This window comes from Protopterus annectens, chromosome 12.part0 (genome assembly GCF_019279795.1).
Source record: "Protopterus annectens isolate FY-2018-M chromosome 12.part0, PAN1.0, whole genome shotgun sequence".
NCBI classification, from domain to species: Eukaryota; Metazoa; Chordata; order Ceratodontiformes; family Protopteridae; genus Protopterus; species Protopterus annectens.
Genome location: NC_056746.1, coordinates 1,163,239,345 through 1,163,253,133, shown reverse-complemented (window position 1 = coordinate 1,163,253,133; position 13,789 = coordinate 1,163,239,345). Strand labels below are relative to the sequence as shown.

The window sequence follows — 13,789 nt, the reverse complement described above, 5'->3', positions numbered from 1 at the left end:
ACAGCTCCAAACTACCCCTCCACAAATTTTCTAATCCCAACTGTGCCCATCAGATCCAAACTTCCCAGGAGTAGCCACGTAAGAATTGACAGTCCTGTCAACTAAGAATGTGTTCTTTACTCTTTTGACTTCCCTTACCTTTGGCTTGGGAAGAGTTGTGGTGCTGAAGCATCAGTGTTAGGGTTTGAAGCATTGAGTCAGTACCAAAACTCTCAAAGCAGTCTCTCACAAACTTGCTTAGTGCCTGTGCACTAGATAGCTTGGCTCCAATATTGACTTCAGATCCAGGGTGAGTCAGCTCGTGAAGGATATTAAGTTCATCTTGTCATGATGGGGCAGGAGTCTTTTTCAGCTTGATCTCTGCCTCCGCATTTTAAGGCTTTCTAAAGTTTTCTTGCTAGGCTAAGAGAAGAGGTGCTTTCCCTACTCTTGGCTCCATCCCACCTTTTGGATATTGCATCTGACTCCATACTTCCTCATCAACAGAAAGAGTCCATCTTCCTGTAGTCTGGGGGCTGCTCACCACGCGAGTACCCCATCTAATTCCAACCCACCTCTGGGAGCCCCACTCAAGGCAGGGTCCTAGGAAACAGATATGTGAGATCAGATATTTAGATTCCTCTCTGGAATATTCCACTGAAGACCTAGACTCTAATTACGGTGATGGGCCACCAAACTCCCCACTGGAGAATGTCAGCTTTGGTGACTTTTTGAAATTGATGAAGCAACGAGGGGGTTGGACTACTGGTATCCCCTCCTGTGAAGAGTCTATGTTCCTTGAGGCTTTTGGAGCTGGCTTTTCTACCTTCTGGGTGATACCACCTGCTGATATACTACTCATAGACCTGGTAGCTCAGTGGGCTTGGAAGTATCCTGACATGGTGGATGGAACCAATCCCTAAAAAGCTAGACAAAATTTTAGTTGCACCTAAAGATAAAGCACACTGGAGCAAGGGTCCCACTTGGGAGGGAGAATTTTTGGCATTCTAAAAATTCATAAAAATACGAATAATCCACCTTTTATGCCAGTTGTGGCAGCTGCTAAATGTAAAACAGAATGTTTGTCAATTTATTTGGACAAAATGTAAATCCTGTTGTACACGAGACAAAATGTTATTTTAAGGATCAATTTTTTGGGGATTTACTTAATAAATACACCTTTTTGGTACTGAAAGTTTTACATTTCCATGATGTAGCTTCTTTATGCACTTGTATTGTACAAGAGAATGGTATAGAATTTGAGGGACCATATTTAGGTAAATTTACCAAAATCAGAAATAGCTGTTAATATTATCTGTCAGTTACTGAAATTAGTTTTATCCAAAATTTGTATTCGTATCAAGATACTGTATACCATCAAATCAAAGGCTTGGCCATGTGTAAGTGTGGTCCCCAGCCTATGATAATTTACTCAAAAGTTGGTGGGAGGATGAGTATTTACTTCCAATGGAATTATACAGAAAATACATTGATGATCTGTTTTTAATCTGGAATGGTTTAGAGACTGATTTAACCAAATTTCATTTCATTGCTATGTTAAATAGTTCTACTTCTTTTTTATTATTTTCCTTGGTTGAGAAAGGTGATGGTTTAGATCTTCATATCACTATGAATCATGAGGCAAATTGTTTTCATAGTAGTATTTATAGAAAGAAAACTTTTGTCAACAATTCTTTGCAATTTAAGAGTTTACACCCTAACTTAATGAAGTGGAATATTATTAGAGGTCAGTTTATCAGACTTAGAATTAATACTAATTCAGTCTTTTAGAAGAAGTTAATTTTTTGAAGTCACTGTTTTAAGGGAGAACCTATCATGCTGATAAAATTGACAAAACGATAAGTGAGGTTTATTATGTCAACTGGTTTCACATTAAAGTCAGTTGATTCTAGTAAAAGTTTTATCAAAGCTTTTCCTATCTTTAAGTGTTAATGCCGATGGTATTAGAAGCATCATTTCTGGCAACTGGAACATTTCAAGGAACTAGGATTTGATTAAAGCAGTAAGCGAAGTTCTTCGGTTTGTGTTTAAAAGACATTTGACTTCCATTTAGATCTTTCAAAGCATTTTTATGTTGGAACTGGACTATTTGGTACATGTTTGTGTAAGGACTGCAAATTATATAGACAATTCAATAATGTACATTGTGTGACCTTCAGAGATGGAGGTCAGTAAATATTTAACAGTTGTATATTTAATTGCAAATCAACACAAGTTGTTTATTTGGTAACCTGTTGTTTTTGCAAGACTGTCTGTGGGTAAAACCACTACAGTGCTCTCTCAAAGGGTAAACAAGCACAGATTAGTTATATTGAGGTGTGATGGTATCACTGCTTTAGCCAAGTATAAAATGTCATGTAAGAATTTCAAAATGTTTGTATTTTTTGTGTTACAACAAATAACTATTGATTTTAATATGGGAGATTTAAACAGCATTTTAGAAGTGCACAAGGTTAAATGGCAACTTCGTTTGACAGCTGAAAAATTTCTTGGTTTGAATGAATCAGGTAACATCAGATGTTAAGTTGTCTATCTCGCCTTCATTCTTGCTTGATGGGTTCGTAGCCGATCCTCAGCTCTGACTCAGCAATCTACTAAAGCTCGAGAGCTATTTACTGGCTCGAGGCCCTCCCTCCCTATATCCCATAATGCTAGGTGTCAGATCTCGTTTGCCGCTTCAGCTACGAGGTTGCAATTTACTTGGCTCCAGGTCGTATTAATCTTTTTTCATATATTTAAAGTTAACTTTAGTTTTTAGATCTTCAGGATGCATACTACCATATAAAAATGAACAGGCGCTCCAGAAGGTTTCTCTGCTTCCGGCTGAGAGCCAGTCACTATCAATTCAGGGCCCTGCCCTTTGGTCTCACCACAGCCCCCAGGGTGTTCACCAAATGCATGGCAGTAGTTACGGCTCACCTTAGACGGCGAGGATTCCAGGTGTTTCCATATCTCAACGACTGGCTCCTCACTGCTCCCACCAGGCGTCAACTAATGCGAGCCAGGGATTATACCATCCAAACTTGCACCAAGCTAGGTATATCAATAAATTTTGAAAAGTCTGCATTGTCGCCTTCTCAGTCTATTATCTTTATAGGCACAATCTTAAATTTAAAAGATCTGTCTGCAAGGCTTCCTCTCGACAGAGTTTCAGAAATCCGGCGACATGTGCAAGTCATACTACAGTGCAACAGGATTCAGGCCAGAGTTCTACTAAAGACCTTGGGCCTCATGGCAGCAGCAATCATACTAGTTCCCCTGGCTCGCTTTTACATGCGGCTTCTTCAGTGGATGCTTTTTACTCAATGGTCCTTTCAACAGCTTCCAATGTCTCACAAGATAATAATCACTCAATCATGCAAAGACCACGTAGCTTGGTGGATGGGCTCCCCTCTGATACTCCAGGGCAGACCGTGTGTTCTTCCTCCTCCTGTTGCCACAGTGACCACGGATGCCTCCCTGATCGGGGGGGGGGCATTTTCAGGGCAGGACTGTCCTAGGCACCTGGCAACCTCTAGAGTACCATCTGCACATAAATGTCTTGGAGATGAGAGCAGTGCTTTTGGCATTGCAAGCTCTTCAGGACTCTCTACCCACTGGGACTATTGCAATTCAGACAGACAATATGTCTGTAGTGTGGTACATCAACAAGCAGGGCGGAACCAAGTCCTATCCCTTATGTCGAGAAGCACTCAGACTCTGGCAGTGGGTGATCTCCTCTCAACGGTTTCTGATAGCAACGCACATCCCTGGGAGGTCCAACGTCATAGCGGACAGGCTAAGCAGAGCTATTCTCATGCCTCACGAGTGGTCTCTCAATCAATCAGCGGACAAAATCTTCCACAGATGGGGTCAACCTCGCTGCGACCTTTTTGCAACCCCTCTCAACAGCAAGTGCGATGACTTCTTCACTCTCTTCCCCCTTCCCGGCCACTCCCCCAGAGATGCTCTAGTTCACGATTGGCCCCGGGGTCTTCTGTATGCATTTCCACCTTTACCCCTAATTCCCAAGCTAATTCAGAAGGCAACCGCTTTGGGATCCAGGATGATCCTCATTGCCCCTTACTGGCCTTGACAGATTTGGTTCCCCTTCCTGCATCACCACCTGCTGGAGCAGCTGTGGAATCTAGACCCAGTGCCAGACCTCTTGGTCCATCAGTCGGGCGGGCTGCACCCGTCCCTTCAGTCTCTCAACCTTACATCTTGGTTGCTCCACTTCCAACTTTAGCCAGGCTTCCACTAATTTCTCAGCCGGTGCATGAAATCATCCTTTCTTCTCACAAATCTGCCACCAGGAAGACTTATGCTAGTAAGTGGAAACGTTTCTCCTTCTGGGCAGAGGCTAGGAATATTGACCCTTTTACAGCCCCTGTCCATCATGTTTTAGATTTTTTAGCAGAGCTCTTTCAAGCTGGTTTCTCCTCAGCCACCATTATGGTCCAGTTAGCTGCTATTGCAAATTTCCATGCTAGCCTGTCAAAAACCAGCATCATGTCCCACAAACTTTGCAAGTCCTTTCTTAAAGGAACTTTGTTACTTAGGCCCCCAGTCAGAGATCCCCCCCCTCCGTGGGACTTAAACTTGATATTGGCTTCCTTGATTCTCCTCCCCCCCCCCCTTTGAACCAGCAGCTTCCTGTTCCTTAAAATTGCTCTCCTGGAAGACTCTCTTTTTGGTAGCCATCACATCAGCTAGGAGAGTTTCGGAACTTCAAGCCCTCTGTATTCGTCCTCCTTATCTTGTGTTTCATAAGGACAGAGTTTCACTTAGGCCTAATCCTTCGTTTTTACCCAAGATACCCTCTGAAACAAATCTGAATCAGTCTGTTGATCTGCCCGTATTTGTTTCCTAACTATTCGAACAAAGCTGAACAAAATTTGCACCGCTTGGATGTTCACAGGCAGTTATGTTTCTACTTGGACAGGACCAAGCAAATAAGAAAATCAGACCAACTTTTCCTATCCTATGCTGAGGGCAAACAAGGACGGCCAGTTTCCAAAGTAACCTTATCCAGGTGGTTGTCCTCTATTATTACCTTGATTTATCAACTCAGACATAAACAACTCCCTGCTAAACCTAAAGGTCATTCCACCAGAGCATTGGCTACATCGGCAGCCTTTCAAGCAAGACTACCAATGGAATCTATTTGTGCCACAGCCACTTGGGCCACTCCTCATACATTCATTTCGCATTATAAGTTGGATGTTGCCTCTAGAAATAGAGCTGAGTTTGGTTCCACTGTGCTCAAGAGTCTGTTCCGATGAGTCACTCAGGACGAAGGTGCTAGGGACGCTGTCCCATCCAGCAAGAATGAAGGCGAGATAGACAACTTAACATTAAGAAGTTATGTACCTACCATAACGTTCCATGTTAGTTGTCTTCTTCTCGCCTTCTTTCTTGTGTCCCACCCTCCATCCCCCTAGCCTGGACAGACTGAGAAGAGTCCCCTTTTGGGGCCTTCTTCCGCTGGACAACTCTGATGTACATTGGATCCTCCTCTGTCTTTGTACTATAGTTTTTCCTGGTGGTTGGACAGGTGTCCTTGAATCTTTCCTTAGTGTTAGCTCTGCCAAACGAGATCTGGGGATCTGAGGCCTAACATTGTGGGATATAGGGAGGGCCTCGAGCCAGTAAATAGCTCTCGAGCTTTAGTAGATTGCCGAGTCGGAGCCGATGATCGGCTCCGAACCCATCCAGCAAGAAAGAAGGTGAGAAGACAACTAACATGGAACGTTATGGTAGGTACATAACTTCTTAATATGTTTTAAAGGCAAGAAATATGCATTTTGCTTGTTAATATTCAGTTTTTTGCAATGTTTTTGAATTATATATATAATTTTTGTCTTGTCTTTTTAAGTTTTATGTAATTTCATGAAAGTCAGCTGGTTAGTGTTATACAATAAACTAAAGAGTTGTATACGGCTGTGTTATGGTGCTGATCGTTTCTGATTAAGTTCTGTTTAGTAATAAATGAACAAAAGCACTAAATTTATCTGACTAGTCTGCTGATCTTCCTTTAAAAGGTGTTTCTTTTTGTATATACACCTTCTTCAAGCTTTACAGGTAGATTTCCATTCCAGAAGTAGTTCAGATTTTGCTTTTGCAGTTCAGTAGGGCCTGCTGCAGCCTTCCAGCCAGATCCAAAATTCTTATTGTGAAAGCTTTTCAGCAGAGATTAAGATGAACATAGTACAGATGTGTGATGATACTCACCATGTCCGTAAATATTTCAGTAGGTTTATTGCTGCAGTAAGAGGTGCTACCCTCCTCTTTTTGTTTTTTTTTTTACTTGCTCTGTCTGGCTTCACTGAAATACTTTGGGAGATGTTTATCCTTTCTGGAAATGTTAAGTATTGGGTATGAGATTTGCATATTTATCTGTGGCAAAGGATAAGGGGTAGGAAATAGCCGCAGAAGCTATTCAGTTAAGCACCAATCCTTTCCTTTGTTGCACAGATGGAAATTTAGTTAGCTAGTAGTCCTCCTTCCCTCTAAGGTGCATATTGGAGGGTTGCAGCAGCATTTTGTCTGACAGTTCCAAAAGGAACACAGTGGTTCAGATTGTGCTCTCATTTACCGTGCAGCTGTCAACACCTTTGCTGAAGAGTTATGGATGAATCCAGAAATAAGTGACAGTTTCTAAATATTGTTATAATTCACTTAAAATTAATTTGCTGAACAATAAGATGTATGATGCACTAATATCTGGCATGACTGATTGACTGCAATCTTCAGTAATTTACCAGAAAAGCAAATATTTTATAAAGGGCAGGGTAAAGTTAGTGGCTATTAAGAACTATTCTTTGCAGATAATCTTCCTTCCACAGACCACAGCATAAGAGGTAAATCTGGCACCTTTCCGGGGACAACAGACACTGTACATGCCTGTTTAGTAGCCTGGTGTCTACCTGCAGTTTATTCGATTCATACAATGAATGCAGTGCTGCAGTTATACTGTTTTGATCATATTTAATTATGGGGAGTACCCTCACAGAACCATACTTTTTACTTTTTGAACAGTTGATTATAATAAAAGTAACAAAGCTAATTACATGTTGAAGCTTGCCTCGACCTGTTTTAGTTATTCATCTAAGATGGCATATATAAAATGGGATTATTTGTTAGTTTTAGGACTGTTTCCTCACATTTGGTAGGGTACATATCTTAGTGAATATGTCTGATCATCAGACAAATGAATATATGTTTTATTTGCATTTTATTTGTATAGTGCTTAGGATTAGTAGTGATTCAAGTGAAAAGTGTGAAGTTAACAAAAATTAAATTCTGTTTTGCTTTAGTATTATGCAGGTGCTTGGAGCTTTTCCACCCCCTAGTGGTCCTGCTTCAACATGTAGTCTGCTTAATGAGGAGACTCTAATCAAGTATTCACACCTAACCACTACCAGTTGGAGTAACTTCCGCTACTTTGTCCTTGACAACAGCGTCATCATTGCTATACTGGAACAGCCACTGGGAAACGAACAGAGTGAGTGTTTACAGAGTTACTTAAATAGTAGCCTTACTGCTAACAAGTCTAAGCACAGCAGAATGATGAACAATAGCTGATGTAATCCTGATTTAAGATGTATGCATTCTGTCATTAACAGGTACTTCAGAAGAAGGTGCTTGGTCTGTTTATATTTTATTGATTTGAAGTGTCATTAAAACTGCATCATATGACCTGATTTTTTTTAAGAATTTATTTTCAGCCTTAAAAGTTCTGCTGGACAGCATCATTTTCTAGTCTTTGTTTAGTCTTGAATATTTTTTTAGATATGTAAGGTCCGAATGGGGAGATGATAATGGGTCCAAAAGGAGAGATGATAAATCAGCAAGCAAAGGAGAGTGTTATTGCTGAAACTGAATTCATCCTAAAGTCTTGGTGAGTACCTTCACGAGGTGGACCCTGTTTTTCACAAAGTCTCACCAAGACAAAACTGGTATATAGACTGTATTTTATGTAGCATTTATGATGGACAGAAGTAGGTCAAAAATTAAAAAAAGCTGAGTGCAGAAAACCCAGGATAAAATGGTGCCCAATCATGGTAGGCGCACTGGTGCCTGGACTGGAAAAAATGACAGCATAGAATCCTCAAAATATGGAAACATTCGTACAATGGGGCTAGGCCAGGCCCAGGTGGAGGATGCCCTCCCTGTTGTAGAAGGAAGTAGGAGTCCACAAAAATCATAAAAATTGATAGGTCAAAGAATAGCCATAAAGATGATAGAGTGGACTATTGAGGATAAGAAAGAAATTTATTGTTACTATTATGCAAAAAGCCCAGAATTTCCAGACAAAAGATATACAAAAAGATTAAGAGAGGAATTACAGGAAAGAAAAATACTTCCACAAGAAAAACTGTTAGAAGCTTCAAGTAAAGATTTGTGTTCATTAATACAGCAGATTTGTGAAAAGCATTATATAGACAAAGAAACTTTGATCTGTTTGGAAAAAGAAGCATCTGAGGAAGTGTGAAAATATAAACAACAAAACAGAAATTTTTGAAAAGTATAAAAAAGAAATATGGTCATGAGAAAGAAAGAGAGATTTGATATGGTACAATATTTATGAAAAATTGAAAGCCAAGTTAATCAGTACAAAATAGGCAGCCCCAAAGATATTCGAAGAGAAATACAGGCAAAAAGGCATCCAGATATGGAAAATTTCACAATAAAAAATATCACAAAGAGGGATGTAGAAAAGAAGATTAGTAAAGTAGAAATGAAAAAAAATAGAAGTTGAAGTTATGGAATGCCTGCAAAGTGAAGGATTTGGTGTAGAAGGTCTAACACAGGTTACATCACAGTGTGATGGAACAAATCCCCAAAGTAAGCAGAAACAGAGAAGATTAAGAGACATTTGAAGAGGAAATATGGACATGGGAAATAGAGATTTAATATGGTGTAATAGCCATGCAAAGGAGAAAGCAAAACTAATCAATACAAAAAGAGCAGCATGAAAGATATTTGAAGAGAAGTACAGGCAAAAGAGTCCAGACATGGAAAACTTTACAGTGCAAAAAATAAGAAAACGGAAGAAAGGTAGAAAAGAATATTAGCAATGGAGAAGGTAAAGAAATAGAAACTGAGGTTATGGAGTACTTGCAAAGTGAAGGATTCAGTGTAGAAAATCTAACTCAGAAAACACCACAGTAGGGTAGAGCAGTAGACATCCAAATTAAGGGGAAACCAGTGGAACGAGAAGCAACAGGTCAGATGCCATATGAAGATATTTTAGAACCTTTCACAGGAAGCCAGTATAAACGTTCACTTGAAGCTGGACAGCAAGGGAAGGAACAGGCAACTGTGGCAACTCTGATGCAGTCAATGTTGAGGAGAGACTGGTAGTGAGTTGTCATATGAGAGAGCAATGGATGACACAAGATGAAATGGAAGAGAATGTGCCACAGGAAGATGCTGTAGAACTTTCTGTAGAATGCCCACAGGAAATGGAAAACAAAAAATGTACCCTCAGTTTAGAAGTAAATGAGCCAAGTTGCAATCAAGTTGCTTGATTTAATAGAGATAGATATAAATACTAAGATCAATGAAAGAAATAGACTGCAGAAGGTCAATAAAACTCAAAAAGTCAGAAGTTTGATAAAATAAATGAAGACAATGATTAGGAATGTCCATAGAGATCCATGCGATATAACAGAAGTAAACAGGATATATTACTATGCAGCTAAATTAATAACCGATAAAATTCTACCACAAGAACACAGGTTAGTAAGGGAAAGGAAGGGGAGAAATTGAATACCATCATGAAATTATCGAATAGAGAAAACTATAAAGCAATTAAGACAAGAAGTGTCACTGTTAGAAGAGTATAGAAGTGAGAACAGATCAACAGAAACAATCAGAAAGATAGACATGATAAAAGCAATGCGCAGTATTATAACGGATCAGGATCTATCATGCACTATTGCAAGTAATAAATTGAAAATATCAGCACAGGCAGAAAAACTTAGAAAATTCACACAAATGTAAAGGAAAAGTACAAACTAACTTGAGTGAACCTGCAAGCTACCCTACAAATTATAGACCAATAACTTGCCTTCCAACAACGTATAAACTATACACTGGAGTTACACTGGAATTGATGCTGACAGAGTTTGTAGTTATTTAGAAGAAAACTCAATTATGCTAATAGAACAAAAGGGCAATAAAAGAAAGTCACATGGTACAAATGATCATTCGTTGTTAAATTCAGTCATATTGGAGAACTGTAAAAAGGGGAAGACCCTAAGTATGGCATGGATTGACTAAAAAAAAAAGTATTTGACAGTATCCCGTATAGAAAACTCTTTGAAGAACCTCTTGTTGATCAGGAATCGAATGCAGGAATAATTAAGGAGAGGTGAATTCAAGCCAAAAGAGGAAAGGTTAATATTGGTGGCCCAAGATAGTTGGCTTTGTACACATTGGTTTGCAAAGTCCATTGAACATGGAGAAACAGACATGTAGGTTTTGTAAAACAGAATTGTAAACAGTCGCACACCTTGTTGCTGGCTGTGATATACTAATGACAGAAGGACTGTATACTGAAAGGCATAATAATGTGGCAAGACTGTTGCGCTGGGGATTGTACAAACATTAATATATTGAATTAGAAGAAAAACATTGGCAATATGAGCCACAAAGCCTCATAAAAAATTATGTTTACATCACATGGGATCACCAGTTACCAACAGTTCAGAAGACAGATGTGAAAAAAACAGATATAGTGGTTCATGAAAAGAAGACAAAAGCAGCATTGATCATTGAAATCATTACACCCAGTGATTACATTGTCTTGCAATTAGAAAAGTCGCAAAGTCATAAAATACCAGGATTTGCAGGCAGAAACAAGACCAATGTGGAAGAAAGATGCCCATACGGTTCCGATAGTAGTAGGAGAAACGGGTCTTATAAAAAGAATACACAATCATATTTAGATATGTTACCAATAGACAACTCCATACGAATTGCAGGAGTCATTACTGGACACATTGCAGGTGCTGCAAAGAGCACTTCTAGCTGACATCAAAGATTGAAACAGCAGTACTAATTTATGAATTTTTAACATATTTTTACTTAGGAATAGGGTCCATTCCCATCATGGTATTAGAAACCCAAAAGATTTGGAGAAATTAAAAAAAAAAAAAAAAAAAACACAAAAGCTTTGTGGTCAAATGCTGTGGTAATGGAATTGGCATTCCATTTGGGGGCATGGTAGTAAAAGGGGATTATAACTGTATGCTCAAATTCTTTTTCAGTTTGGCATTTTACAGTATAGCTCGTTACTCTATTCTCCTGCTTATCATGGCAAGTACTTTAACAACTTAGTAGTTTTTTTTCTGTATTTTATTAATTTGTTAAGCGGGCACAAGAATCTCTCTTCAAGGACAACTTTGACAGTACTGTCTAGTTAAATGCTTTCCAAGGGTCACACATAAGGCAAGTGGAGGGGGAGGAATCGGCACCTTATTAAAATCTTAATCCTGAATGAAAATTTTGCATATTTTGTTTTTTACCACATTTTCTTACTTTGGAAACCACTGCAAGTCACACCAGCTGGGTTAAACAATGAATTAAAATGAATAATGTGTTCTTTCTGAAATCCATAAACGCATTTCAGAATTGTATTTGGTACCTTTCTTTCAGTTATGCCTTGTATTCAGTACCTGAACCCTAGTCACTGGAGTGTTGTAGTACTAATGGAGTGTTTGATTCTGGAATGGCTATAGTGGACCATTTTTCTTAATGGGTATGTTGAAGCACGGATTCCTTCTCCCCCCCCCTGTGGTCCCCATTTGCTGAGATATCCCATGAACTTCATGTCAGTATTATCAGCATTCTGAGATTCATGTCTATTTTGCATTCTGCCTTTGGTTCAGAGGCATGGTGTCTGTCTTCACTACTGTTGACCTGAAATCTGTTTGAAGTTCGAGTGAGAGAAGAGAGAATGGGAGAGGAGGAGAATAAGTGCCCAATGGTCTGCTTGCTTTTCTTAGGGAGGTCACACTTTTGTAGTGACTTGGGGTCAGCTGTTAAGGTGCTTGCTTTCAGAGCATATGCTTGGAAGGCTCTTAGTGTAGCATGTGAAGGAACTCCCATGCCTGCATTACCCTTGACTTCACTGCATGCTACACTCATTGTCTTTTGAAAAAAAAAATAGTTTTGGTAAAGAAAAAAATTAGTAGAAGAGCTGATCTACTCAGGATGACTGCCCATCACCACTCTACTATCATCCCCACCAGCACTGGTTACATCCAGCCAGAATAAGGAATAAACAGGTATAGTGAACAAGACTGGCTAAATGGTCAAGTGGGAGGACTCATAAAGAATATAAAAATACTCTGTTTTAAAATTGAATAGCAGTTATTTGATATATTTAAAAGGCACAGAATGGCTAACTTAACAGGTCTCAATGAAAATGCTGAGTAGGCACCCCTTTTCTCAGTGAAATTAAAAGATTCCATTTGTTAGCTAGCACTTAATGTCTGAGTATTTCTGTCTTTTTGCTGAGGGATATTTTCTTTCTATTCCTGTTTATCATTTATATTTCGGGATAGCTCATTACTGACTTTTTCTCCCCTCACTTTTTATTCTATATTTAGCTATGCTTGTATTTCCTAGGAGAGTGCTGTAGGAGATGTACAAAATTCCCAGCAATCCCTTGCAAATAGGTGCAACTGAGTGGACTGCGGTATTGCTCCTCCAGCTTTTGCCAACACCTGAACAGCTGCATGGAAAAGTCATTTCCCATCCACCCTAAATGTATTGTAAATTCCGAAATAAAGATCTCCAGTTTAACTCCCATATAAATAAGTTGTGTAGCAAAAGAAAGGAAGTGACAAAAATTGCAAGAAATTCCTATCCCCTACCTCAAGACCACTTGTACATTCAAGCAAGGAACTTTAGAGTACTGTTAAAAATGTAAAGCGGAATACAAATGTGAAGTTGCCATAAGTACCAAAGGAAACTACAGATCTTTTTCCAGCTATGTTAGAAGATTGAGAAATAATGTCCAACGCTACACTGAGCTTATGCATTATATCGCACATTCTGATCCCAAGGATCTATTCGATTTACTACCAGACACATTTGTTTACCCTGAAATCACCTTTGAAACAAGTCTTAAAATCCTTGTGAAAGACCAAAAATAATACTTTTATGGGACTAGACAACATACCAAGATGGTACTCGTCAGTACCAATTATGCACTATCTGAGCCTGTGCTTAAAACTGCTCATCTTCAGCTGTCTACAGGGTTTGTGCCTGATGACTGGACAACAGTCACTGTGACTCCCCTACACAAGGATGTCCCCTCAACATACCCAGGTAATTGTAAGCCATTCAGCCTCACCAGCCATATATGAAAAACCTTGGAACGTGTCATAGCAGAACTTATATATGCATACCTAGACAACTTAACTGAATGAGACCTGACTCTGTTTTGGTTTTGTGAATGACAGCTCCTGCTTTCCTAAACTTAGTAAGCTTTTTTGAAAAAGTTACAGAGGCTGTGGACAATGGTCAGTCTGTGAACACTGTTTATCTTGACCTAGCCAAGGATTTTGATACTATTCCCCATTCTGGATTTATTGAAAAATTCTATAAACTTAATGTATGCCGCTATGTTGTCTACTGGATTGAAAATTGGCTACCCAACACATCCCATGTTATAAAAGTTGCTGGGACACTCACGGAATGTAAAATTGTGATGAGTGAGGTGTCACAGTAATCCATGCTGGGCCCTTTTTGTTAGGCATTTGTTTTACAGACATGCCATTTCCCAGAAGTG

The 13,789-nt window shown here is 39.3% G+C and overlaps 1 protein-coding gene across 2 annotated transcripts in view; it reads left to right on the top strand.

Annotated features, from left to right (window-relative positions):
• Positions 1 to 13,789, top strand: part of RALGAPB (Ral GTPase activating protein non-catalytic subunit beta) — a 3,411,848-nt gene that overhangs the window by 2,238,779 nt on the left and 1,159,280 nt on the right. For both annotated transcript variants that reach the window (XM_044090192.1, XM_044090191.1), the window contains exon 19: positions 7,299 to 7,486. In XM_044090192.1, coding sequence (XP_043946127.1) covers positions 7,299 to 7,486 — 188 coding nt within the window. The remainder of the gene's footprint in view (positions 1 to 7,298; positions 7,487 to 13,789) is intronic.